This window comes from Rhinatrema bivittatum, chromosome 18 (genome assembly GCF_901001135.1).
Source record: "Rhinatrema bivittatum chromosome 18, aRhiBiv1.1, whole genome shotgun sequence".
NCBI lineage: Eukaryota > Metazoa > Chordata > Amphibia > Gymnophiona > Rhinatrematidae > Rhinatrema > Rhinatrema bivittatum.
In genome coordinates, this window is record NC_042632.1 from 12372346 (window position 1) to 12386623 (window position 14278).

General features: G+C 45.5%; 1 protein-coding gene across 3 annotated transcripts in view; it reads left to right on the forward strand.

Moving 5' to 3' along the window:
• The window catches only part of FGF18 (fibroblast growth factor 18), a 246230-nt gene that overhangs the window by 201746 nt on the left and 30206 nt on the right, over window positions 1-14278 (forward strand). For 2 of the 3 annotated variants that reach the window (XM_029583966.1, XM_029583965.1), the window contains one exon: window positions 5216-5322. In XM_029583966.1, the coding sequence (XP_029439826.1) occupies window positions 5216-5322 (107 nt within the window). The remainder of the gene's footprint in view (window positions 1-5215; window positions 5323-14278) is intronic. The other variant, XM_029583967.1, reaches the window with a different exon arrangement.

Consider the following 14278-nt stretch of genomic DNA (forward strand, 5'->3'; position numbering starts at 1 on the left):
TACTGAGCACGTGCAGGAGTTCTCGAGCTAGCTCTGCCTCGTGAGCCTGTCTTTTTTTCATCTGAGCTCCAGCACAGATATATGCTTTTTCTTTCTAAATTTAAGTTTTTTGTACTGGAATCTTTTGGTTTCCATTCATTTTGAGTTGCCTCCCTGCTTCAGCCATCCCTCAACAGCACTGTTCAGTGCTGCATGCACACAAAAAAAGGAAATTTCTTAAACATTATGTCTGGTTTTAAGAATACCACACCCAGCGACTTCAAGGACTGCATCTGTGAATGGAAGATGACAATAATCGATGGATATGACATTTATTATATGTGTCTGGGGCCAGACCACGATGCAGCTAATTGCTATGATTGCGACTGGGTGTCACCAAGGTCCCAGAGGAACAGGGCCTGGAAAATGGAAACACTTCGCAAGTTGGTGAAGAGCAGTAATTGTTACTCATCTTGGAATGGGGCCTCCTCTGGCTTCTTCCATGCTGAGCTGAGCAGGAGCTCTTCGAGTAACAAGAGCTCCTGCTCAGCTCAGCACCTCATCCTGTGGTGCTGGTTCCCAGATGTGTCTTGCTGCTGGGGTCAAACAAAGCACAGAAGCACTGAGAACAAGTGTTTGTGAGCCCTTTGCCAGCCCCACAAGGCTCATTGACACATAAAAGTGCTATTCATTAAAGCTGGCAGCACAGTTGGCACCATTGAAGCCAGGGATGGGCACAGTCCCATTGACGCACCCAGTACTGTTGATGCATTGAGCCTCAGCATCAACACATCAGGGACTAGTGAAGCATCGCTTATCCTTGCCATCAATGTACTTAACAGCATTTCGTCTGGACCTGACCTCTGTTCTTGCTTCATCCTTCCAGAACCCTTCGTCTCCGCTGCCACCTGGCACTCTGCCTCTGAATATCTTCTCTGGGATCAACCACATGGAGGCTCACCTAAGTTCAGCCTGCCCCCATTACTGTGGGGAACGAGGGCTGGTATTGGCGAAGCTCCAGTCGGCCTCCGCTTCCTGCTTCGTCTTGCCTCCCAACGGTGAGGACCCATGGGGGCTTCCTCCATGGGTGATGCCAACACCACCTTGGGCCAGGGGTCCACCTCTGCAACAGGCTGCCAAGGCCATGGACCCAGCGGAGCCATCAGCCCTCCAGGCCATTCCGGGCCTGGCTCTGATGATCTGGGAACAGCAGCGGTTCCTTGAGGTGTTGGCTACATCCATCAAGTGCCTCAATGCTCATCTGGACTCTCATCCAGGCCCAGTGGCTTCCATGCCTGTCTTGTCCAGTTCTCCAGCGCTGGCTACTTTGGTCAGGGCCTCACTTTCTCTGCCTGCCCCGCCCCATTTTAATGGGGATCCGAAGCTTTGTAGGGGCTTCATAAACCAATGTTATATGCAGTTTGCTTTGCAACCGTCCATATTCCAGGATGGCATCATGAAGGTGACTTTCATCCTCTCTCGCCTAGAAGGCAAGGCACTGGCTTGGGCTTCTCCCTTGTGAGAGCGAGCGGACTTTCTTCTCCAAGAGTTACCACGCTTTGTCACCACATTTCAAAGGACTTTTGATGATCCAGGAAGGCAGGCAACAGCGAGTTCGGACCTTCTGCACCTGCGGCATCAGTTCATGGTAGTGGAATCAGCACTGAAATGATTGAAGAAGACCAGAATTTTCTACACTTGGCAAGGACCCTAGACTATTGAATAATTTTGGGCAGAAGGTTTTTCAGAGCTTGATGCTCAGTGCCTGTATCATGGCTCACCTGTTCTGTATAGTGTAATATTTATACAATTGCGTTGAGAAACTGAAATCCTTTTTGGAGTCACTGCGCGAAGAATGGGCAGATTTTTAATGTGCTGTTCTGGATGCAGAGGATTGTGAATGTCATCTACTCCTTTTCATGTATGAGTCATTTGATACCACAACCAGATCTTGTGCAGCACCATTGGAGCACGCTGGCTGGCTTGGTTGAGAGCCAGCAATCTGCAAGATGATGTGCATGACAAGTTGGCTGATGTGTCCTGTTCTGGAGACAAGCTCAGGGAAAACAGTCAACCAAATTAAGGAGTAGCATGTTGCTGTCCAGTCTCTTTCAACAGTTTCTGAACAACCATCTTAATCCAGGCATTCTTACTTTGCTTTGGAATACTCCTACTTCCAGAGATGCCCCTTCTTCAATTTCAGAGGTATCATTCACCACCTGCAATCTACAGCAGCATCTTCCAGCTCGAGGATGACAGCAGAAGAGATGTCATCTGAAGATGCCTCTACAAGCACAGTCGAAGCCTAACTTTTGACCAGTCGTGATTCTCAAGCCTTGACTACTTCATTAGGGATGAGGATTCACCTTTATCTGAAGGAGATATGTAAGATCATTAAGGACTGTTGAGACCGCAAGACTGTAGAATCTGGTTATTTTTTGCGCTTCTCCCAGTCTCCAACACTGCACCATTGTGTGGCCTTCAATCCAGATCCATTCACCCAGTTCCATTCAAGGTGTAGTCACTTCTCAGCTAATGGGTGAAAAATCATGTTCCCCTCAGTCACCATGGCAGGGTAATTCTACTCCCACTATCCTCAGGAAGTCAATGGGATTAAGATCCATCCTAGATTTATGAAATCTGAACAAGTATGTTGTGATAGACGTTCAAAATGAACTCCCACTCCATTTTATCCTTCATTCAAGCAAGAGACTGGATGTGTGCCATGGATCTGAAGGACGTATGCTCACATATGACTACATCACTTCCCTTGGCAATGTGTCCAATCTGCAGTGGATTGCTCTCACTACTAAAACAAAGTTCTTCCTTTCAGACTTCCTTAAGGGTCTTCACAAAATGCCTAACAGTAGTAGCAGCACACCATCAGGGGATTTGTATATTTCTCTACCTGAACAACAGGTTAGTTATGGGGCCTTCTCAGGTAGGGGTACTGGACACCCTACAGAAGATGATCCAACATCATAAGGCACATGGGTTCATTGTCAACTTTGTCAAATGAAACCTTGTTTCTACCCAAAGCATCAAGTTCATAGAAGCATGGATAAACTCTCTGGAAGAGAAAACATTCCTTCTGGAGCAAGCATTCTGCCTTTGCACCTTGACTCACAGCCTATTACAGCAGTAGCAGGTCTCAGCCAGGGAGGTGTTATGTGTCCTGGGTCACAAGGCGGCAGCAGTACTTGTCACCATGATCCATCTCAACATGCAGATTTTTCAGTGGGTCCTCCACATTCAGTGGGATAAAGGGTCACCACGGAAATGAAGTCTCTCCAGTGGTCAATAGTCCAGATGTCCTAGAGATGGGAACTCCCATTTGGCTTCTACCCCATCAAGTAACTCTGGCAATCAGAGTATGGGGTGCACACATGGGTCCTTTGTGAATCCCAGGAACCTTTTGTCAACAGAATATCTGTTTTAGATCAATCTTCTGGAGCTTTGTGCAATCAGACATGCATTGAGAATGTTTTCGCAACTCCTTTAGGGAAAGAGAATTCTAATCCAAATCAACAATCAGGTAGAATTTTCTATGTAAACAAGCAAGAGGGCACAGGATTGTGGACCCCCTTCCAGGAATTCCTGAGAATTTGAGACTGGGCTTGCAGCCATAAAGCCTTGCATCAAGCAACTTATCTTCCTGGGACCTCCAACATGCTGGTAGATAGCCTCAGCAGAGTGTTTTGTCCTCACGAGTGATCTCTAGATCAAACAATGATAGGTTATTCGATCTCTAGGGTCGCCTGTAAATCAATTAATTTATTTGCATTAGATGACAACAGGTAGGTAGAAAGATTCTGCTCCATTATTTGAAGCAAGTTCAGATCTGCTTCAGATGCTTTTCTACTTAAATGAGTTGCAGATCTACTGTATGCTTTTCCACCAATTCCACTGGTAGCCAGAACAGTGCAGAAAGTGCTCAAGAATCAAGTGCGCTTGATCTTCATTGCTCCAGTATCACCCAGACAAGTGTGGTTCTCGTACTTTGATCCCTTTGGGATCCAGTCCAACTAACATAGGAGGAGTGTCATCTATGTCAACCAAACCTTTCCTCTCTCAACTGGACGGCATGGATGTTGAGTGCACACTGATGTCACTACTGTCATTATCCTAGGAAGTTGAGGATATTGTAATCTCTGCCGGGAAGTCTTGAACCAGTAAAGCATACAATTTTAAGTGGAAAAGATATTCATCTTTGTGACAAGCAAGCTCTCTGGACCCATTTTGCTGTAATCCAAAGGAGTTGCTTTTTCTCCCTCTCTTCCTCAGGTCTCAGTACATCATCGATCAAAGTGCATCTCAGTCCATTGTGGTTTACCATATTCAAGTGGATGGCAAACCGATACCCATACATTGTTTTTAGTGGAGACTACCAAGCTAAAGCTAAGCTCTTCAATCAACTGAGGGGCTCACTAGGCAGCGCCCATGTGGGAACTCCCGCACACGCTCAGTAGAGCAAAAGATCTATGAGCTAGGAGAGGATAGTCCATTCAGTGCTGTTGGATGACATCACCACTTGCCATGGCTAATTCATCCTGCTGTCTACAGAGAACTCCATTTACAGTAAGCAAACTTGCTTTACTTGCACCATTTCTTCCCGTGGACTTTTTTTCCTGTCAGAAGTTGTAGGAAATTAAATCCTTGGGTAAAATATGTATTGTTTCATAAAAGTGCAATAAATGGATTTGCAGACTATCTGCATGATTTTCTTTAATTTCGCTGGAGACTTAAATTTGAGTTGAAGTAATCTGGGTACTTTTCTGCTGCTGTCCTCATAGATTATGTCTGGTTGGTATTTTGAAAAACCTCAGCATTGCCGTTTTGTTAAATAGATAATAAATAAGTGAAAGCTAATACCACCTTATTTACCATCTTATAGATCTGCTAAGGGTGCTTGCAGTGTTAGGGGAGAAAGGAAGGAAAAGTTGTATAACATTGCGAGAAGGCTTAAACGGCAGTGATTCCCTAATTTGTCTTACTGGCCCTAAAGCCATTTGGGTTATCAGAAAATCAACATTGAAAATGAATGATTTTACACATATTGGGTCTCCGACATATTTGCATATGTCGGAGGCCCAATATGTGTAAAATCATATTTTTTTATGGATATCCTGAAAACCAGACGTGTATGCAAAGCACTGCTGAATGTGGAGAAATATGGCTGTCCGGGTTTCCACCTGTCACCCTGTTTAAATGTCTCTCTCCCTTCTCTCTTTCCAAGCCCAGCTTCTAGTGGAAACCGACACATTTGGCAGCCAAGTCCGGATCAAGGGCAAGGAGACCGACTTCTACCTGTGCATGAACAGGAAGGGTAAACTGGTGGGGAAGGTAAGTGTGAGAGGACGTGATGAGGCGCTCAGAGCACTGCTCAGGCGAAGCGAGTGAAAAGTGTAGAGCCCACTGCTGACTCCCAGCTACAGGCTCCACGTGGAGATAAAGGGCCTGCTCGGGTAGACCTGCTGCTGTACATGGACACTCCTCACCAGCCCTTCCAGTGGTGACCCAAACAGATTCCCTCTGCTGAAACAGCAAGGCTTGTAGAGTGTACTGGCAGGGCTAGATACAAAGACATAATATCAGGGATAGGCTGAGCCAGGGCCACTGGGGTAGGAGGTTAAGTGCAAGACCAGTTCAGACTCCCCAAACCTCAGCGCCTGGATCCCCCTGGCTGCAGCGGTCGGCTGAATCCCCTAGGGCACAGGTGATGCATTCATGTTCCCTGGTAACTGGAAGTGGCTGGGTCCGTCTCTCCTCAGAGGTTTCCAGTGGTCCAGGGACCAAAAGTGTGCACCTAATGATGGCTCTGGTTCACGCACAGCTGCCTTCTTTTATGCAGATTATCTAGCGATGAGTGAAGACCTTGCTGCTATTAAGTATGGATGGGATTATATTTTCTGAAACTTAGGCTAAAACAGACTAGAGTGGGGAAGCCAGGGGCACAAGAGCGAAACTGTTTTTATTTATCGGTAGGGGTTACAGTCCCTGAAGGACTTGTGAGTAATGTTAGTGATATGGTGCCACAAATTTGCTCCATTTTTAGGACCGGTTTCATTCATTTGCCATTAAACAATTATGGCCATTTTTGCATAGAGATGATTTTGGAAAGGTAGGGCTTGAGGAAACACAGGTACTACTATGGTGGGTCAGACCAGCAGTCCATGGAGCCCAGCACACTGTGTCTGACAGTGGCCAGTCCTGATTGCTTGGAAGTCCTTGGTAGATTATACTAGGAAAGCCTCTCCCAGACAGAATAGCTGGAGGTATCCAAGTCTCCTGGCTAATATTCGATTATGAACCTGTCCAAACTTTTTAAAACTTGGCTATATTACTCTCATTCAAAAAACAAATGTAAGACATGGTTGCTCGAGCAGGCCTTCATCCAGCCAGATTAATCTCTTGTTATTGCTACTTTCCCCTTTGCTAAGGATATCTTAAGGAGTTTAATTTTATTATTTATTTTTGTCTTGTTTTAATTTAATTTTATTTACATTGTATTTTATTGACTGATTATTGTAGTGATTAGTTTAGTAATTTGCAATTTTGTATTAATCTATTTTTAAATTAGTTTTATTTAATAACTCCAAGGGCAATGTTTCTTATTTTGGTATTGAATACTAATTTTATGAATTTTTCTGATAATGATTTTAACTATTTAATTGCATCTAATGTTTTTTACTGTATTGTAAACCGACATGAAGTTAACACGGTATATCAAAGTGACTAAATAAAGAAATAAAATATTACTATTTATTTAAAAAATTTCTGGACCTCTTAGCCCAAAAGGTTTAAGCACTTTTTAATAATAAAACAAAAACATACACATACTTGGCCACATTTTCTGGCAACAAATTCCATAGTTTAATTATGCATTGACCGAAGAAAACCTCTTACATTTGTTTTAAAACAGCTACTAGTTAATTTCATTGTGTCCCCTAGTCCTAGGCACCATATTAAAGAGTAAATAACGTTCCTTGCTTACTTGTTGCGCCTCTGTCATATCCCCTCAGCTATCTCTTTTCCAATCTGAAGATCACTTTTTCCGAGATGCTCCATCCCCTTTCTCACTTTTCTCGCCCTCCTGTGCAATGTCACTTTTGATATGGGGTGACCAGAATAGCACACAGAACTCAAGCTGCGGTCGCACCATGGATTGATATACTGGCATTGTGTATGATATTCCCCACTTTTGTTTTCTATTCCTTTCTGAATTATTCCTAATATGCTATTTCTTGTTTTTTTCTTACTGCTGATGCACACTGAGGACTTCAATGTTCTGCCCACAGTGACTGTAAGGTCCATTTAACATAGTAACAGTAATGCTGGCAGAAAAGGACCAAATGGTCCGTCCAGTCTGCCCAGCAAGCTTCTTAAGTTAGTAACCGCCACTCTATTCAGGCTACTCCCATGTTTCCCTTAAGGGGCAGTAACCCATAAAAAACTTCTGCTAGCAACATTTTTTACTGGGTGATGACCTTTCTTGAAAATTCAGTGCTGCTTGACGTGCATTGCTTATGGACTTGCCCGTAGAAACAGTGCTGTGCTTTTTCCCTTATGCCTGAGTATCAGTACCCCAGATCATAGACTTCAGGGCTCTCTTACTTGTGTCTGAATCCAATTCCCCTTCCCCCCCCCCCCCCCCCCCCGCCATCGAAGTGGAGAGCAATGTTGAAGATGCATTTAAGTAAAAAGAAAATACCTACTAAGGTTATATCACCTTCATATAGCAGTGGGTCCACAACAAAGTTTGTGTTTCAAACCCACCTTTAGTGCTCATACAGTTAGAATCATCGGTCAGTTTTTTAGCGTTTTTCTTTCATGTGCCAACAAATTAATTTTCAACATGCACTGAAATCATACTTATATCTTATCAGGAATGAATAAATCAGGTGGAACAGAAAAATCAAATCTTTGTGCACAACTTCTTATGCACAGAGAGATTTATTAATTCCTGGCGCTATATGATTTCAGTGTTGGTTGAAAATTGATTTGTTGGCACACGAAAGAAAACGCAAAAAAAATTGATTCCACTCCCATAGCACATATGAACTATATTTCACCCACTATTGAACTCCTGTCTTCCTATGGTGGCCGTTGATTCTAACTGTATGAGCACTAAGGTTGGGTTTGAAACACAAACCTTGTTGTGGCCCCACTGCTATATGAAGGTCACTATTTGTGATAACATATAACCTTAAATGGTATTTTCTTTCTGATTTTTATTCTTTGAGTATAAGTGAGATGGTAATTTACTTATGAGACACTGATTATTTCACTTTTGGGTTCTGTTTGCGCTAAAGATGCATTTAAAGTATCAAGGCTTATTGGTTAAGGGTAATAAGCTCCATGCCTTCTGCTAAAGATAGGAACTGCCGCACCAGCACGTTACCTCCCCTCCCCGGCATGCTTTTCTTCATTTCCGACCTCTAGCCTTTAGAGATCCGAGGTGTTTATCCCATGCCCCTTTGACTGTTTTCGTCTTCACCAGCTGACAGCATGCATCGAGCTGGTACCCGCGCTTATTTACTTCTGCTCTTGATGAAGTGCAAGCCTGAAGAAATCTCATTTCAGGCCTAAACCAACTGGGTGAGGGGGTCTGGGTAAACTGGGGAGAGTCCAGGCTGAAGAAACAGAGTGATCTGGATGATCGAGAAATAAACTGGGCAAACTGGTGGACCAATTTGTCAAACTGGCTTTTTCCATCTGCTTAGCTGTGCGCGTTAAAGCTGACAAATTCCTAAGAAAGATACGTGAATAACGTGTAACTGCTTAAAATTAGCGCACATACACGCGCTAGATGTATGCGCACACTTGCACGGATGTTTTAAAATTCTTGTGCATGTGCACTCGGGTTAATGCACACAGAAACAGTTACAAACCTAAACAAAGGGCATGGGGGTGACCTGTACCGAGCCAGGCCCAGGTTTAGTAATCGGCAACACAGACAATGGTTTAGGGGGCCATATTTCAAAGGTGCTGATTACCCAGGCCAAAGAGGAGCCTGCTTTGCTTGCTAAAGGGCCGTGTGCCAACGCAGCTGCACAAGAGCGCTACCATGAGACACTGTATATGGGGGCCTGGCCCTGCACAGAGCACCAGTTACAATCCTGAAAAATCCTGCTGGGCAGACTGGATGGGCCATTTTTCTCTTTTTCTGTTGTCATTTTTATTTAGCTATGTAACTGATTTCTTTGCAAACTTTTGCAAGCTTCTTGCTTCTGATGTAATTGAAAAAGGTTTTATTATTAGTTTTTGCCTCCATGGCAAGATTTTTCTCCAATTGTTTCATGGTCTGTCTTATTGTTTATATCTAACTTACCAGTGCTTTGTTACACCGGTCAGCCACGGAGGCCGTGGTCGACAGAGCTCACCTGCTACAGCTGCGGCCCGTTGCTTTCCAGGGCTCCGACGCAGAACGCAGGGGCATGCCCACTCTTCCCGAGGCCTGCTCCGGCATCGGGAGGCCTCTCTCTGCAGCAGGAACACCGCCGCTGCTGAAGCCCTGCCCCCGATGTCTCTTAGATGCGCACGACGAAGCCTGCCCCTTTCTTGAAGGGGCCAGTGCGGGAAACCTTGGACAGCTCCCCGGATGTTCTCCACCCTTACCGGGGTATTTAAGGCTCTAACTCAGATGAAACCACTGAGTTAGCAAGGACTTCGGTTTAGCTACTCTGACAGCTCTAAGCTGCTCGCTTAGACGACTCACTACCCTTCGGGGGCCTCTCGCATCCAACAACCCTTCAGGGTTTCTATTAACTAGACAACCACTCCTCGGGGGTCTCTCTCTCTATTTAGTTCAGGATCTTCTGTACCATCAGGACTCGCTCCTCAAGGGCCTATCAGTCCAGTTTATCCTGCACCACGGACCTTCGGTCCCACCATCTCCTTTGCCAGGAAGACGCCCACACTACGCTCCTGTGAGTACCTCTATGATCTAGTGCTCCAACTCCACCCACCAGGCTAGGTTATTCCCACACTGTGGGTTCCTATCTACCTTGAACTTCTACATCTGAGACTATCTGAGCATATTGGCACATTGCTGGACTTTAGTGCCTTTCCTTCCTGCTTCAAACCATCTATCTACAGCAATACAAAAAAGCTTTCCTCCTACAAGTGTCTGCTTTCTGAGTTTAGCCTATCGCTGTGGTTCCCCATGGGGCCCCTCCCGATGGGAGGAGTCATCTCCATTGCGACTAAGGGTCCACACGATGCCACAAACACAACAGATTGCTAACTCCATGGACTCTGCTCATCTCAATGCTCTACAGGCCATTCCAGGCCTGGCCCAGAGAAGCCAAGAACAGCAAAGGTTCCTGGAGGCACTATCAACTTCTATTGACCATCTGAATGCCCAACTGGATTCTCAAGCAGAAGAGTTGATGGTACTCCAATCTTTTCCTGGCCTTATGCAGAGGGTTCAAACCTCCAGACCTCATTAGAGCTAGTGATGGCGGTTGTTCATTGCTTAAACCTTTGTCAGGATCTCTTGAAGAAACATGATGCTTCTTCTTCACCAGCTGTCTCTTCTATTATCTCCAGACCTAATCGTGCAGTGATTCTGCTACCTAACCCACCTCGCTACTCCAGAGACCCAAAACGCTGCCGGGGCTTCTTAAATCAGTGCCATATGCACTTCAGCCGGCATTGTTCCCGAACGATTCGGTAAAGACCACCTTCATTCTTTCTCTCTTGGATGGGAAGGCCCTAGCATGGGCTTCACCATTATGGGAACACTCCGATCCTTTGCTGTCTAATCTGCCACTGTTTGTCTCTGCCTTTAAACAGGTTTTCGAGGAACCCGGCAGGTTACCAGCGATGGGTTCCGATCTTCTTAATCTCCAAGGATCTCGGTCCGTAGGTGAATACGCTATTGAATTTCGCACCATGGCCACAGAATTAAACTGGCAAGGGAGCAGTTTAAACGCCATATTCTTGGAGGGATTAACTCCCCAGATCAAAGATGAACTGGCAGCCAAGGAACTTCCCACTTCCCTTGAGGGACTCATAGATCTCACGGGTAAAATCGATCGGAGACTCCAGGAACGGGCTCGGGAGAACTATACGAGATGACGTGGACGCTTCTCTGACTCTTTTTTCCTGCCAGAGGACTCTGCTTCTCCCGGGGAAGAACCAATGCAACTGGGTCAAACCTGTGTTTCGGCGGCCGTAACCACACCGCACCGTCAACCTGGTTGTGACAATAACACTGGATATCCCGTTCCTCCGCTTCCGGAACAGAAAAAGAGACTGTCATGTCAAGAGACCGCTGAGGTCATTACCCGTGATCGCACATCGGGTTCACCCCTATTTCTTCTACCTGCTTCCTTGGAATTGTCTGCCATCAGTATTTCCACGCAGGCTTTGGTGGATTCGGGTGCTGGAGCAAATTTTATCCGGCAAGACCTCGTGGATCATTATCGACTTCTCTCCTCGTCAGTGAACTCCCCATTGGTTCTTTCATCAGTACACGGGAATCCTCTTCCTGGTAAAGTCACACAACCATTATCATTGAAGATTGGGACAACTCACGTCTAACATCTTTCCTTCGTCATCCTACCTGAGGCTGTGAGCCCTATAATTTTGGGGCTGCCTTGGCTACAAAGACATCAACCTCAGTTTGACTGGTCCTCTCATGATCAGATCCAGTGGGGATCTCGCTGTTTGAAGACTTGCTTAAAAGCCCCAGGATTATTTCGGGCCATGACAGTTGCTACTGCCATGTCGGAGCCCTTACTCCACTGTGAGAGTTCCAAAGGGATTCTCAGGAGGTCTGACTCTTCTGGGGTATCTGTTCTACAAGACAGGTTTGTGCAGTTAAAGGAACAGTTGATCCACAAAAATTCGGAGAACAAGGAACTGGTGAAATCACATGATCGAGCCACACAAGGCCTCCTAGCCATACTGGCTTACAAGGAACAGGAGATCCAGCATCTACATGCTCTCTTGCAGCAGGGGAGTGTGCGTGGAGACCCTGACATATTTCCATCAATTATCATGGAATCCGAGATTCCCTCACAAGATACACCTGAGATACTCTCTTCCTTACATGCCACGTCTCGGATTCTCATGATGACGAGAAAGATTGGATTACAGAAGATGAGGAGGACTATCTGATGGAGGATGACGACCCATCAGAGGGAGCTCTTGAAGAGGGGGGTACTGTTACACTAGTCGGCCATGAAGGCCGTGGTCGATCGAGCTCACCTGTTACAGCTGTGGTCCGTTGCTCTCCAGGGCTCTGACTCAGAACGCAGGGGCACGCCTGCTCTTCCCGAGGCCTGCTCCAATGTCGGGAGGCCTCTCTCCGTGGCAGGAACGCCGCAGCTGCTGAAACCCCGCCCCCAACATCTCTTAGATGCGCACGACGAAGCCTGCCCCTTTCTTAAAGGGGCCAGTGCAGGAAATCTTGGACAGCTCCCCGGATGTTCTCCACCCTTACCGGGGTATTTAAGGCTCTAACTCAGATGAAACCACTGAGTTAGCAAGGACTTCGGTTTAGCTCCTCTGACCGCTCTAAGTTGCTCGCTTAGATGCCTCACTACCCTTCGGGGGCCTCTCACTTCCAACAACCCTTCGGGGTTTCTACTAACCAGACAACCGCTCCTCAGGGGTTTCTCTCTATTTAATTCAGGATCTTCTGTACTATCAGGTAATCACTCCTCGAGGGCCTATGTGAGTACCTCTACGATCCAGTTCTCCAACTCCACCCACCAGGCTCGGCTATTCCCACACTGCGGGTTCCTGTCTACCTTGAACATCTGGGTGAGACTTCTACATCTGAGACTGTCTGAGCGTATTGGCACCTTGCTGGACTTCAGTGCCTTTCCTTCCTGCCTCATACCATCTATCTACAGCAGTACAATAAAGCTTTCCACCTATGTGTCTGCTCTTTGAGTTTAGCCTATCGCTGTGGTTCCCCACAGGACCCCTCCCTATGGGAGGAGTCATCTCCATTGTGACTAAGGGTTCACACGATGCCACAAACACATGCTTTATGCTCTCTTCCTGTTTTCATCCTTTGGACTTACTTTCCATTCTTTAAAATGTCTTTTTGACTTTAACAATGCTGGCAGTCATTTGATCTTTCTTCAACTTTTTTTTTAATGTGTAGAATACATTTTATCTGGGTTTCCAACCTGGTATTTTTATGCAATCTGCATGCCTCATGAAAAACTGTAACCCTTGCAACTGATCTTTTTCGCTTTTTTCTAACTAATTTCTTTATCATAGTTTTTCTTTTTAAAGTGAAATGCTACTGCAGTAGTTTTATTTCATATTTTCCTCCAGCGATTATGTCAAATGTTGTTGCATATGGTCACTATGGCCACGCAGCCTCACCACAGCTAGGCCTTACACCAGAACCTCCAGTCCACTGAGAACAAAGTCTAACATAGCTCCCCCTCTTGTTAGTTCCAAGACCATGAAGCAGTCATTACTAGCATCTAGAAATGTCACCTCTTTAGCATGCCCAGATGAAACATATACCCACTCAATATTGGGGTAATTGAAATCTCCCATGATTATTGTGCTGCCAGTTTTATTTGTCTTTCTAATCTGTTAGCATTTTTTATCCTGGTTGGGCAGATTGTGGTATACTTCTTTTGCAATACTCTTTCCTTTCATTTCTATCCTTAGGGATCCTGGAGTGCATTTCCTTTCCTGGAGAACTTTTATCTACTTGATGCTAAACTGTCCACTGCATATAGTGCCACCCCATCAGCAATCTGACCTGGTTTGGTTAGCCTGTTTCCACCAGGCCTCTTATGTCTATACCTTCATTTAGTGCCATACATTCTAACTTCCCAATCTTATTTCTTTAGACTTCTGGCATTTCCATGAAGAAGACAAAATCTACGCTTTTTCTTGCTATGTGCAACCTGGTGTTAGTAGCAGTTGTACAGATAATTTGGGAGCATTTATATATTTTGCTGTTCGTATAAATTTGCCTGAGCTTTTGCCATGTCCTCTCTATCAGGATACTCTAATTTCCCTGTTTGGACAGTATCTCACTCTGAATGATGTGCTCCTGGGGAACGCTCAGCTTGTATCTATGAACTAGTTTAAGTGGTGCTCTGTCTCCTCCTTAATTTGTGCCAGCAGCTGGGTACCACCCTGGTTAAGGTGGAGTCCATCCCCAAAATGTTCCCCAGGTCATAAGAAATCTAAAGCTTTCCCCTCTACACCATTGTCTTATCCTTGCACTAACTCCCGAGCTCAGCCTTCCTCCCGGCTCTGCGGCTAGAAGCATTTCTGCTACCCTGGAGGTTTTTTATTTTAATTTCCTACC